The sequence below is a fragment of the Aulonocara sp. 'chitande type north' Nkhata Bay genome, linkage group LG22, assembly GCF_057382095.1.
Source record: "Aulonocara sp. 'chitande type north' Nkhata Bay isolate Kocher_YH1m ecotype deep benthic linkage group LG22, A_spYH_male_GT1.1, whole genome shotgun sequence".
Lineage (NCBI taxonomy): Eukaryota > Metazoa > Chordata > Actinopteri > Cichliformes > Cichlidae > Aulonocara > Aulonocara sp. 'chitande type north' Nkhata Bay.
In genome coordinates, this window is record NC_141364.1 from 12822303 (window position 1) to 12835484 (window position 13182).

The 13182-nt window shown below is 42.6% G+C and overlaps 1 protein-coding gene across 4 annotated transcripts; it reads left to right on the plus strand.

The window, feature by feature from the left end:
- The first annotated feature begins 46 nt into the window (after positions 1-46).
- On the plus strand, positions 47-13101 carry LOC147303633 (uncharacterized). Of its 4 annotated transcripts, XM_086281170.1 has the most exons (6): positions 47-397; positions 2474-2519; positions 4470-4676; positions 4759-4953; positions 6037-6243; positions 11349-13100. In XM_086281170.1, exons 3-6 carry the CDS (start codon positions 4473-4475, stop codon positions 12444-12446), a joined length of 1704 nt encoding a protein of 567 aa, XP_086137296.1. In that variant the 5' UTR covers positions 47-397; positions 2474-2519; positions 4470-4472; the 3' UTR covers positions 12447-13100. The 4 variants fall into 4 exon arrangements, with proteins under 4 accessions (XP_086137296.1, XP_086137297.1, XP_086137298.1 ...); XM_086281171.1 differs by lacking the exon at positions 2474-2519 and having other exon boundaries at positions 4452-4676; positions 11349-13101; XM_086281172.1 differs by lacking the exon at positions 2474-2519 and having other exon boundaries at positions 4473-4676.
- Positions 13102-13182: the final 81 nt, after the last annotated feature.

Consider the following 13182-nt stretch of genomic DNA (forward strand, 5'->3'; position numbering starts at 1 on the left):
CCGGAGCCCCGCCCCTCAATGGATGGTGGGAGGGGGGTGGTGTCCATTAATTTTTTTAAAACTCGCTGATCAGAAATCAGCCTACGTGCTCTGGTTTTACGGCTGACCGCGAGGCGAAGTCGCTTGCGAAAACAGACTCAAAGTCAGCTTAGCGGCGAAATACGGGGCGGTTTGTGTTTGTTGTCACGAGGTATGCTTTCTACACCCCCCTCCGAAAAAAATAAAGGGGCCGAAAAGTAAACAGAAACCGAGGCAGAGGCTGGTGTCGTCTGGAGGAATGAACAGACAGCGCTCCCGTTCGGCTAGCATCTCCTCATTTAACAGTCGCTTCGTTTAAAGAAACTCCGATTTGCTTTCTGGAGAGCCCGCAAGGCATTCAAGGAGAGGAGAGGCGAAGGTGAGCAGGCGACAAAGTTTGACAATAACTGAGGGGGTTTTGTTTGTTTGGCTGCCACTGGAGAGACGACACGAAAAGCGAGCTGTTAGTGAGTGGCTAACGTTAGCTAGCTGGACTGGAATGAAAAGAGGACAAAAACGTGTGTTATAGCCAGCTTATAATTACCTTTACTAGTTTATTATAGGCTCCACTACTGTTGAAACACACGAAACGGTAAGCTTTTTTTAATATCCGCTTTTCAAGTTCAAATGTTAGCCAGTCTAACTTTTCAGTGTGGATATAATTAGTCTGTTTATATCACATCAGTTAGTGGATTACATTAATATAACATGTTACTAAAGTGAGCTAGCATTATATAATTTCGTCCCATAGGTCCTCTTAACCTTAGTTGGTGTTATACCACTATTTACAAACACTGATTTTTTAAATTGTCTTTGTCAGTTTGATTTGCGCCTACCATGGATCTTATTTTTTGTTGGCCACTAGAAGCATGTTTAATCTACATATTTATTGTGCTAATTGACCAGTTTTCATCCTTTATTTTGTCGTCATTATCTTGAGAGACAGTACTATGCAAAAGTCTTGAGCCACCCGTTATTTCTTTATAGGATCCAAGCTTTCTTGTCATTTATATTAAAGTGATCTTGAGCAATAGTACTCCAGGCTTTCTGAAATGCTCTTTAAAATATTTCTTTGGATGTTGTCTTCTGTTTTTTCACTCACTTTGTATCTGAATGCTCTGAAGTCAGAGCATGTTCCAGTCCACAAAAACTTTTTTTGTAACAAAATATCGATTTCTGCTGTCCCTGTATGGATACATTATTAGCAAACAAAATATCACGATACTACACAGTATCGATTTTTTCCCCCCACCCCTACTGTATAGACAAGGTATTACAAGTAAAAATAGGTGAGGTGTGATAAAGAAGTGATATTTGTTGGCTCTTGGTAGGAATGGTTATGAGGTCCATCATGGTGGAGTGAAAAAGCAGCTGTGGCTGTCCAGCACAAGATGGAGAGGGTGTGAAGGATTGGCCAATACTGACCATAACTGGGACAGTATCCTCCTTTCTGAAACCTCTGTCAGAGACTACACCCACAACATTACTGGCTTCAGTTTATTGAGTCTGTTGTTATCTGCTACTCTCTGTCTGCCGACAAACTTTTTTGCGGGTGTTTGTTAAGCCACTCAAGACTGACCTATGACTCATTCGAGCATTTAAAAAAGGCTCCTAACTTAAGGGATGAACCATTGTTGTCTCTACACATAACAGACAACTTAACAAAGAACCAATTTAAAATTTCATCTTGAGGCAGTTTGTTACCGGTGCCTGTTGCTTTAACACATAATTTATTCCTGTTTCTTTTTAGCCGAATCTATGAAAAGTACCAAAAATAACACTTTCAGAGATATGAAATTTTATTTTTGCATGAACTAGGTGATTCCTAACAAGTTACTAGCTGAAGACTTGGCATAGCTTGACTTGGTGTGCAGTGTGTCCTTAAAAATTGATTAAGCTAGACACAGAGGTCCAAAGAAGAAAAAAATGATCTACAGCTGTTGGACAGTATCTGAAAGTCCGACAAAGACCTGACAGAGGACCCGAGAGATGCATTTGCCCCCCCCCCCCAGTTGATTCATCTACTGTTCAGAAATTATATCAGTGGAAAAGTGGCTGTCAAAGAGCCATTAGTAAGCATGAAGTATTCCTGAAGACTACTTAAATAAATTACAAGAAAACCTGCTTAAGAGAGTTCAGCCTGATCTTACCAAATGTTGACTTTAAAGCTTGTTAGAATGTACAAGCTCTGTTTTTCCCTTTTTTATTGCTTTTCCATGGAAGTTTGCATACATTTTAATAAATCGCTGCACCCATTTCCCATTTTCCTAGTAAAATATAAAGAAATCAGGGGAGACTCAAGACTGTTAGCTCAGTCTTACAGAAAAGGAGTTTACTCACATTAGTTAGATTTTGTGAAGATAAGAAGGTATTAATCAGACAATTATTTGCCAAATTAATGGTTTTAATGGTCATGTGGCATTTTAATTTCTTTCTCTCACACCAATAATCACAGATCTAAACATGAAACAGTTACCCAACAAAAGAAAGAATATGGGCCAGTAAGTATCAGAACTTTTTTTTTCCACCTTAAAAATCTAAAACCCTAAGATGTATAGAAAAAATACTGGCTGGTCAGTATTGCAGAATGTTTGGCCTTTTGTTAGGCAAAAAACAATCAATGAAACTGATTATTTTGATAACAGATTAGTAATTAATCCTAGTGTCAGTTGAGCAGATGATTAACAGTCATCACTTTGATCTCTTCGTTTGATTTCCCCTTTAAAGATTTGTTATTCAAACAAACCATCAGCTGATTCCTGTTCTGCAGCGCTTTGTTCTTTTTAGGAAGCTTCCTTTATTAGGCAATAGGCAGTATTGCATTGTCCTTGTTTGATCTCATTATCTGTAACACATTCCACATTTGTTACACACTTTGAGACCAGAAGGTGTGTGTGATTTTTATGAAATGTGCAGCTGAAGGAGGTGCTTTTTGTCACTGTCAGTCCTCTATAAACAAAATATTTACAGAAAAAGCCAGTCTATATTTTATTTAGAAAAAAAATAATACATAAAATACTCCTATAATTGGACCACATTTCAGCTATCCAATAATAAAGCCAGCAATATAAAAGAGCGTCTTTAATGAGTGTGTCTTTGAAGTCAGAGAAAAGTTTCAGGGAACAGGCACATTTTAAAAAATCATAGACTTTACCTGATTACTTAAAAGTATTGAACGATATCTAGTTAGGGTTATCCAGTTAGGTTGAAAGAGCGGGCAATGTGTCTGTCAGGAAGTTATCATAAAAAGCAGCTGGGCTGAGGCCAGATCAGAGGTGCAGAAGATGATAACCCCGAAGGGCAGATCAGCCAGGTTTAGGGTTATTACTGGCAGGTTTCTGGACATTTTGATCACACCTCAGGTGTTGAGTAGATCTCAGTAGCTCTTTGTACTCTTTGGGTTGTTTCTCATGGATCTGAAGTTTTCTTGAGTTTGTTGAGACTCATACATATTGTTAGGGCTGTGCGATATGACCAAAATCTCATATCCCGATATAAAAAATCTATCGTCCGATAACGATATAAATCACAAAAATTTTACATTTTCTGTAAATTCTGTGAATCTCGGGTAGCTGAAGTGTTTCCAGCTGGGCGTCGTGTATCTAGAGTCGAGTGTTTTACCAATGCATTAAACTACACATTTTTAGACATAGGTTGTAACGGCCGCCGTTTTCTTTGAGTATTTATTACACGGCATGCTGCAGGGAAAAGCCTGTTCTAACGTTTGAGTCTAAGGTTTAGTTTTTAGCACCTGACGGCTCTTTTTTTACTTCTCATCGGTAAATACTCTGCATACTCTTTCACATGATTCAGTTTATTTTGAAAAGTCTCAACAGGATCTTGAGCTTTATTGTGAAAGGTTTATGTAGAAAATAAACAAGCGGACACGTGATGGTTTTACCGTCGTTGTTGCTAACGACAACGCATAAAAACAGGCACTTGTCCGTCCGTAGTGTGATTATATTACATATAAGAGAAAGAGAGAACTTTAGGAAATTAATATAGCCACTACAGTGACCATCGAAACGATGAAAAAATATTGCCGTAAACAGTTTATTTTGCAACAGCACAAAACAAACGATAGCGTAAAATGAAACGATCGACGTTTTTATATCGTCATCCGATATATATCGTTATATCGAACAGCCCTACCCTCTTGTCTTGGTCTTGTCTTGGTCTATCTATTCATCCATCCATCCCAGCACAAGCTGATTTCCAATCCTCTGCTGGGATTTCGGTTTCCAAATCTTTGCTCCCAGCATTGACCTTGTAGTGTGGACACTTGAGTATAAACAGAATACAAACCTGTGATATGATATCCTTTCTTAAACCCTCATCACATTACACTGTGTGAGTCTAATAACTGATTTGTGTTGTTAATCTTTTATGAAAGGCTCACCTGTACGTATTTAACGAAGTGAAATCACCTACAGATTCTTGTTTCTCCTCAGAAGATGGAGTTGGTGTTTTTCCGGCTCCCGGGACATGGGAACATGACCCTGAAGCACATGAATTCACTGAGATCCCGCCAGCATTTCTGCGACATCACCATCGTGGCCAGTAACAACCAGACGTTCAGGGGACATAAGGTGGTGCTGGCTGCCTGCTCACCCTTCCTGAGAGATCAATTCCTCCTCAACCCATCGTCCAGGCTTCAGGTAGGCCCCCATCAGCACATGTGAGATTATGGCTCCTATTCAGATTAAATGAAGCTGTTCTGTGTTCATGATTTTTCTCCAGGTGTCGATGCTGTACAGCTCCACAGTGGTGTGTGATCTGCTTCAGTCTTGCTACACTGGAATCCTGCAGTTCAACCCAGAGGAGATCGTAAACTACCTGACGGCTGCCAGCTACCTTCAGATGGAGCACATCGTAGAGCGCTGCAGAGGAGCTCTGGAGAAATATGTCCAGCTGAAGAACCCCAGTCAATCTAAGGTCAGTCAGTAGACATTAATTATATTTCTTCCTGCTTTCTTACCTGGAGTTTAATTATTAATATTTATTTAGTAATTTAGCACGTAAAGCAGTCCAACTATAATTTTTTTTATTTTCTGATTACAGGTTTTTCAACTGGAAATCTTGCACCTTTTTCACCCTAAGCTGTGTGCACATTCTCAGAACTTGCAAAACTTGATAAAGTTTTAGTAGATTTTCTGTAATCCTGTTTGTATGTACTCGGTTCAGTTTATTTATCTCAGTTTTTTGGCAGTCTAGCATCCACAGTTTTCAAGATATAATTTTCAAATTTTGTGAGATGGTAGATACCAATAACAGCTCGAGCTGTTTAATTTAGGTGAAAATCAAGTTCAGCTGTTATAGCTGCCTACCAATATCAAGGTCAAGGTCACACCAAATGTGAAAATCAGTAAAAACGTTATACTACCCACAATTTTGAGTACCTTGATTGGGTTAACATTTAACTTTGAGTGTCATTGTAAGCACCCAAGGTTAAATTCCAAGCAACTATATTGAGTAGTATATCACGTGAACGGGCACAGAGAGAGCTGTACAACACACTTTTTATTTTTTCAACACAACGCCCTATGTCAACACAGTGATGCCATACATTTTCGCCAGATCACACACTGCTTATCTTAAAGGGGACATGAAACGTTACACATATAAAGGCTAATTTACAGGCGCTGGTCTCAAAATGCGACATAGATGTAAAACTGTCCGTGAAGCTGGGTTTACGAAAGAAGTGCTTAAAATTTTTAAAACACGTTTAGCGCCATCGTCTGTCAGTATGAAACATGACGTCATGTGACAGAATCGTTAACTTAGAGGAAAATAAGGACACTAAAACTAAAAATCAGTTTAAGGGGATCCCATTAGTGCTGCTCCTGTTGGCAACAGTGAATTTTACATCAAGAAACTGATTTGACAATGACACAAAAAATATAAATGTCCTATAGGATATATATAACCTACTGTAGGATATAAAATATGCTACAGGAAATTTCCATATTAACAATGCTGACATCAGCGTAAAACATCCAAATTTTATCCTTTTTCTAGACGCCCACAGAGGAAACTGAAACCAGGCCAGTGATCGTCAGCGGCAGTGTCCATTCAGTCGCATCACCTCCACCTAGGCAGCCTTCCCCTGTGCACTCCCACAGCCCTGTAGTGCGCTCGGTGGAGGAGAGCAACGGCGAATTGTCTGCTCAGGGAAGCAGTCAGCTGCATGATGACAGTGCTGCACTGGATGAGGGCTTCATTAAGGTATTTCTTTTTCTAATAACATTTTAGATCACTTGTACTTGTGCATAGGATGTGTTACGGCCCGGCTCTGCTAGGCGGCAGCGGACGTAACATAAACGAGCCCAGAGACCAAGGAGTTAGATAGGAAGACAAACATAAGGTTTATTAACACAACTGAAATCCGTTAGTGAAACAACTCACTAGGCAGCAGAGAAACTTTAAACAAACACCACGATTAATAACACCAGTAGAGCACTGCTCTACTAAACGTCTCGCAGGAGGCAACACAAAACACAGGCAGAAGGGAGGGACTCTCTGTACAGTCTGTTCAAATCAACAAGTCCCTCGACGAATGAAGACTCCTCAGCCTTTTATACTATCAGTTAACTGCAGTCAGCTGTGTCACTTGTCATAACTGCAGACAGCTGTGTCACTTGTCCGTCGTACTCCAGGCTCCTGCGGCAGCCAATGGTGTGCGTAGTCTGACAGGCTCGGATCCGCATGAAGTTGGGGCGGGCATATGTCCGGGCCAGCCAATCCCCCGTGAGTCCTGGAGCACTGTAGCTTCCATGGAGGAAGGCGGGGCCACCTGAGGCCAGCGGCCGTAACACCCCTCCCCTTAAAATACCAACTATGTTGGGCTGACGCCAACGTTACAGAGCAAAAACAACAACAAAAGACAAAAGCAGTAAAACATGTTTACAAACGGGACAGACCGTCGGCTAAAACATTTTCAGTCCCCTTTTTGTGGTGGATACTTAAGTTGTATTCCTGCAACAACAGAGCCCAGCGCATAAGGCGCTGGTTGTGATTAAACATACGCGCCAGGAACACAAGTGGGTTGTGGTCTGTGTACACGACAAGAGGCAACATGCTGGACCCCAGGTACACGTGAAAGTGCTGAAGAGCCAACAACAAAGCCAGGGTCTCCTTTTCAATGGTGGAGTAGTTTAACTGATTTTTATTGAACTTGCGGGAAAAGTAACAAACGGGGTGGTTCAAACCCAGCAAGTCTTCTTGCAACAGCACTGCCCCAGCCCCGACAGCACTGGCATCAACCTCGAGTTTGAATGGTCGCGTCAAATCAGGTGCAGCTAACACAGGAGAATGGCAGAGGAGGGCTTTTGCACTCTCAAAAGCATCCTGACACTCACTCGACCAGCTAAACTCAACCTTTGGGCTGAGCAGGTCAGTCAATGGCTTTACTACAGAGGAGAAATTCTTACAAAAGTTCCTGTAGTAGCCCACCATCCCTAGAAACCGACGTAACTCACGCCTGGTGGTAGGCGTGGGAAACTGTTTAATCACTTCCACTTTGGCATCTATGGGCCGGACCTGTCCACGTCCCACCTCCCTGCCTAAGTACGTCACAGTAGCTTTGGCAAACTCACTAAGCTAATTGAGCTGCTGACAGCTGATCTCTAGTCAAAGGCAGTACAGAGTCCTTAGGAAATGGATCAGGCTCCTCGGGCGTCACAGAGTCTGGAGGTGACAGAACATTGTTTCTGTTAGTGGGTACATCATTCTCCCCGGAAAACGAGGACATCAACACAGAATCAGAGAGGGCAATATCAGTATCTTTCCGAGCTTGTGCTCGAGTAATTGCACAGGCTGGATACAGCCCAGGGTGCATAGACACATCAGAAGTTTTCTGATTCAGGGGGTTGTCTAAAACCTCCAGACGAGGGAGCACTACCCCTCCTGCGATGTCGTTGCCCAACAGCATGGCCACACCCTCTATTGGCAAGGCCGGGCAAACGGCAACAGGGAAAAATCCTGTAGCAAGGCTAGATTTAATAAAAATTCTGTGAACTGGTCTAGGAGCGTAACCCATCTCTATCCCCCGCAGAACAGAATTAAAACCACATTCACTTTTAGCAGAAAATGGTAATACACTTGAGAGGATGACAGTTTGAGAACCTCCAGTGTCCCTTAAAATACGCACAGGTTTTAACTCGGATGGGTTGTCTGTTAGCGATACTAAGCCATCAAAAATGAATGGTTCGAAACAGGGGTCAGGCACCCTACCACCACACTCATGGTCCTCGTGACGGGCCTCAGCTTTTACAAAACCCACCCCTTTGGGTGGCTGAGCATGTGATGTTTTGCGTTTTAATGCTAAACAGTCAGCAATCACATGTCCGGTTTTATGACAGTAAAAACATTCACGGTGTTCCCTGGACCCAGACTCTTTAGCTGTGTGGCGCTGCTGCACAGGGCTAACCCGTGGCTTCTCACTGTCAGTAAATGAGGCTTTGTGTGTGAGTACAAACTCATCAGCAAGAACAGCAGCAGATGTTAGTGACGTCACTTTCTGTTCATTCAAATACAGCACAATACGCTCAGGAATGCATTTCTTAAAGTCCTCTAACAAAACTAGTTCGCGCAGAGCGTCATAGTCAGTCGCTTTTGACGCAACACACCACTTATCAAAGAGAACCCCCTTTTCTCTTGCAAACTCCACATAAGTCTGCGACAGCAATCTCTTTTGCTGGCGAAACCTCTGCCTATAGGCCTCTGGAACTAGCTCATAGGCCTTCAAGACAGCTGCTTTAACACACGAGTAATCTAAACTGTCCTTTAAAGAAAGAGCAGCCACCACCTCTTGAGCTTTGCCGGACAGTTTGCACTGTAGCAAAAGAGGCCAAATCTCGCTAGGCCACTGCAGCGCACCAGCGATACGTTCAAATGCTGCAAAGTATGTATCCACCTCAGTTTCTCTAAAAGTGGGCACTAAAGAAATGCACTTATCAATTTTAAAAGCAGAAGTGGACATGGAGGTGGGACCGGAATGGACAGCAGAGACAGATGAGGCTTGAGACTGTGACTCCAGCTCAAGCTGTCGGAGCCTAATGGCCTTGTCCGCCTCTATTTCCAGCCTCCTTATTTCAAGCTGAACCCGCCGGTTCTGAGCCGGTTTTTTTTTTTTTTTTTTTGACCCCCACTCCCAGGAACAAAGACCCCCTATGAGGGATCCCGGACGAGCCCCCACTTATGTTACGGCCCGGCTCTGCTAGGCGGCAGCGGACGTAACATAAACGAGCCCAGAGACCAAGGAGTTAGATAGGAAGACAAACATAAGGTTTATTAACACAACTGAAATCCGTTAGTGAAACAACTCACTAGGCAGCAGAGAAACTTTAAACAAACACCACGATTAATAACACCAGTAGAGCACTGCTCTACTAAACGTCTCGCAGGAGGCAACACAAAACACAGGCAGAAGGGAGGGACTCTCTGTACAGTCTGTTCAAATCAACAAGTCCCTCGACGAATGAAGACTCCTCAGCCTTTTATACTATCAGTTAACTGCAGTCAGCTGTGTCACTTGTCATAACTGCAGACAGCTGTGTCACTTGTCCGTCGTACTCCAGGCTCCTGCGGCAGCCAATGGTGTGCGTAGTCTGACAGGCTCGGATCCGCATGAAGTTGGGGCGGGCATATGTCCGGGCCAGCCAATCCCCCGTGAGTCCTGGAGCACTGTAGCTTCCATGGAGGAAGGCGGGGCCACCTGAGGCCAGCGGCCGTAACAGGATGTTGTCATGATGTCTGGTAAAATAATTTAGACTAACCGACTTTTCTGTGAGTAAGGAAAAAGATTAATTTTAAGGATAATTTAAAGTCGATCATAACAAAATTTCGAACATTATTACTCAGTAAAGAGGATATAAGCAGCCCATTACTTTTACATTTTTCATTCTTTTTAATTTATTTATTTTTCAGGTGAATTTGGTTTCAGTTCACTTCCCGGTTAGGTTTGTGCATTTCAGTTTAGTTTTTATTGCTTTCAGTGTTTCTTTTTAGGGTTTTTGAATTGTCATATAGGGGCCTTTTGTGGACAGGAAGTCAGACAGAGAAACTGCATAGAGAACACAGTCAATTTTCAAAATAAGACGCCTTGCCGGCTAAGTGAATGCTGTTGGCGACAGAGCTGACTTGCACTCGGAATGTTACTGTCATGTACCAAAGCCTCTGGGCTGGTTTACACATTTCCTGTATATTTTTTTTACTTTAGTTCATTTTTGTACAAAGTAAAATAAAGTGTAGTTTATTTGTAATTCAAATAATTTAGTTCTTATTCTAGCATTGGTTAACAGATTAAAGATCATACTGTCAATTATCCCGACTGTAGCATTTTCTGAAATATAATTTGGCTTACAAACACTATATATATTTGAATGCTGTTCTTTTTCAGTTAAGTTTTGCTCTGTTTCTGGTGTGCGTACTGATTTATGGTGGAGACATGGGGAGATGTCTCCTCAGAGGGGATGCAGTATCAGAAGAAATGTCTCTGTGAGGAGGGGTATAGGAAATTAGATTGGAATAGGATGGCAGTCCATTTTTTTTTACTCAAAATAGAATAAAAATGATATTTGTGGTCATTTCTGTATCCTAAAGAACATGTTGTAGTTTCTGATTTTTCAGTTGTACAAATGATCCTTTGGTTGAACTTTCTTATCCTGTTGGTTCTGCACAGTCCTGCCAAAATCTGCCATAACTCACCCCGACGTATCGCTCTGTAAGGAGACGAAAAGGTTCTTCTTTCACGTGTTTAGTGTTTAGTTTGTCACTTTTATGGTTTAGGGTCAGAGGTCGGGTTTAGGCCAAGCATGGGGAATGTTAGCCTGTGAGATGGAGCTGTTTTGGCCTCTGGTATCTGCTACACTGTTACCCCCCTGATTAATCACTCACGGTGCAGCCTGGAAACATTCAGTGAACTTCAGTCCTAACAGCTTCCCTTAAAGCTACTTGGAGCCATGTGGTCCAATTAAGGAGATGAAGGTTGCAGAGGTGTCCATCCTAATGAATAGAGCTGGAAAAGACCTTAAGGATAATGACAAAAAAAAAATCCTCACAATTTACCGAAGCCTTTGCTCATGTGTCCTATTTTTCTAAAGTGGTATTTAATTTATTCAAGCAAAGAATACGCTTTTGAAAGAACAAGAAAAATCCTGAAAAAAATCATCATTAAGCGTACTGGGCAGGTCGTCAGCTCTCACCTTTATGGGAGTAGTGTTAAAAGTGGTTTGGAGTAAGCAGTCTGAAGCACACATGGGTATTTTGATGGATATTCTGGTAGTTTCCGGGCATCATTAGTTGTAACCAAGTCTGCACTTCTCTTACAGGTCCATGCATCAGATGAGGATGAAGAGGCCAGACAGGAGAACTACAATATGTTAAGAGTGTATATTTCTGAAAATGAGCACACTGACAGAGACAGGGAGGAGGAAAAAGGAGCTCCCTCTGAGGTACCTCAAGGCACCAACTTCTCAGAGACAGAAGAAGTTGTGATTGGAGAAAGTGGCGAGTATGACTTGAATCCAGCAGGTCTCAGTTCTGGAGAGTTTTCAGCAGAAAGTCTCCGCGCTCTAAGTCGAAGAATCTCTGAGACTAATATTGGCCATAGCAGAGGAAGGGGAAGGGGGAGGGGTTTAAAAAGAAAAAGGTGGGTGTCATCTCAGGAGAAAAGACCTATAGGCATCACCCAACACCAGGATCTCTGGTATCTTACATCTGCTGGAGGTGGCTTTGGCCTGGACTACAGCCAAGAAGGACTGAGGGCATCAAGAAATATTGTCACGGTTGAGATCCCAGAGTTGGACTTCAGCATGGGCAGCACACAGGGGGAAAAGGTTTCACCGATACCCGCTAACAGTCTTAACCAGTTCTCCCTGGAAGAGTCTGCTTGTGGTGCTGGTGAAGGGAGTTCAGGGTTGACGACTGTTGGAACAAACGAAGGCAGCGATGAGTCTGTTGCCGTGGTGGGGTCTACTTCCAGCGTAGCTGGCCCTGTAATCTGCGAGCACTGCAACATGACTTTCCCTTCAGCCCATTCCCTCGCAATCCACTCCCGCTCCACTCACCTGCTCTATGCCTGCCCCTGCTGCGGGAAGCACTTCCACCACTCTACGAACCTCACCCGGCACATGGCCGTGCACAGAGGGGCCGGCAAAACGCACCAGTGCCCCCTGTGCTACAAGACGTTCACCCAAAAATCCACTCTGATAGACCACATGAACCTCCACAGTGGCGAGCGGCCTCATCGCTGCGCTTACTGCCACGCCCACTTTGCCCACAAGCCTGCCTTACGTCGGCACCTGAAGGAGCAGCACGGCAAAACCACGGGGCAGAACTCCCTACATGAGCAGGAGGAGAGGGAGAGAGCAAGAGGAGCAGCTGGGAGAATACGAGAGGAGGAGCAAGAATGTCTGGTTACTGAGTAATAAGTCTTGTTACAGACTTCAGGCTTGACGGCTTGTTGCAGTTACATTTGGTCTTCATGTGATCAGTGTCAACACAATGTGGAAATTAAGTGTGTGCTAAAAAATAAATGCCTTTACATTCTGGCTGCCAAATAAAAGACTTTTCACATATAGCTTTTTTTTTTTTTTTTTTTTTTTAGTAAAAAGGAAGAAAAAAATGTTACTTGACATTATAGTAAAACACTGGTATAAAAATATCTGATGGCTCTGTTTAGTTTGTGACAATGAGTCTGCATGAACAATACCAGGACCCCGAAGCCAAAGCAGAGGAAATTTTAACAGTCCATATTTTTTATTATTCACACTTGTGCTTTTCCTACTGTGTAAAGTGTTCGTTTTAACATTGTTTTTGACTCAGAACTGCAGTCTTCAACTTGAATATGTTGTACGTGGAGTCAGCGCAGTGACTGACTGCAAGTCAAAGAGTCTGTGAATGAGTAAATAAAACAGCTAGAGAGAAACTTCTCTGTTTCGAGTTACTGTTAATCCACTAAAGCCCCACCAACACCTTTTTGCAAGGAGTAGCAAATCAGAAGAAAGTCAATTTGAAGGACAGGAGCTAAACTGGCTTATTGTAGAGCATGAGCTGAATGGTTGATAAGAAAGGGTTAGATTCATACAATTCTACTCCAGAAGAGTCCAAGAATAAAAAACATGAAGCTGACAATGAGGATAATGAGTCTACTTTTTTCCATGA

What these genes read in the sequence shown, in the direction of transcription:
- LOC147303633 (XM_086281171.1), top strand. Translation starts at nt 4,473, where the DNA reads ATGGAGTTGGTGTTTTTCCGGCTCCCGGGACATGGGAACATGACCCTG. An exon ending in ACCCATCGTCCAGGCTTCAG is followed by an intron (nt 4,677 to 4,758) that starts GTAGGCCCCCAT and finishes ATTTTTCTCCAG; the next exon opens with GTGTCGATGCTGTACAGCTC. An exon ending in AGAACCCCAGTCAATCTAAG is followed by an intron (nt 4,954 to 6,036) that starts GTCAGTCAGTAG and finishes TCCTTTTTCTAG; the next exon opens with ACGCCCACAGAGGAAACTGA.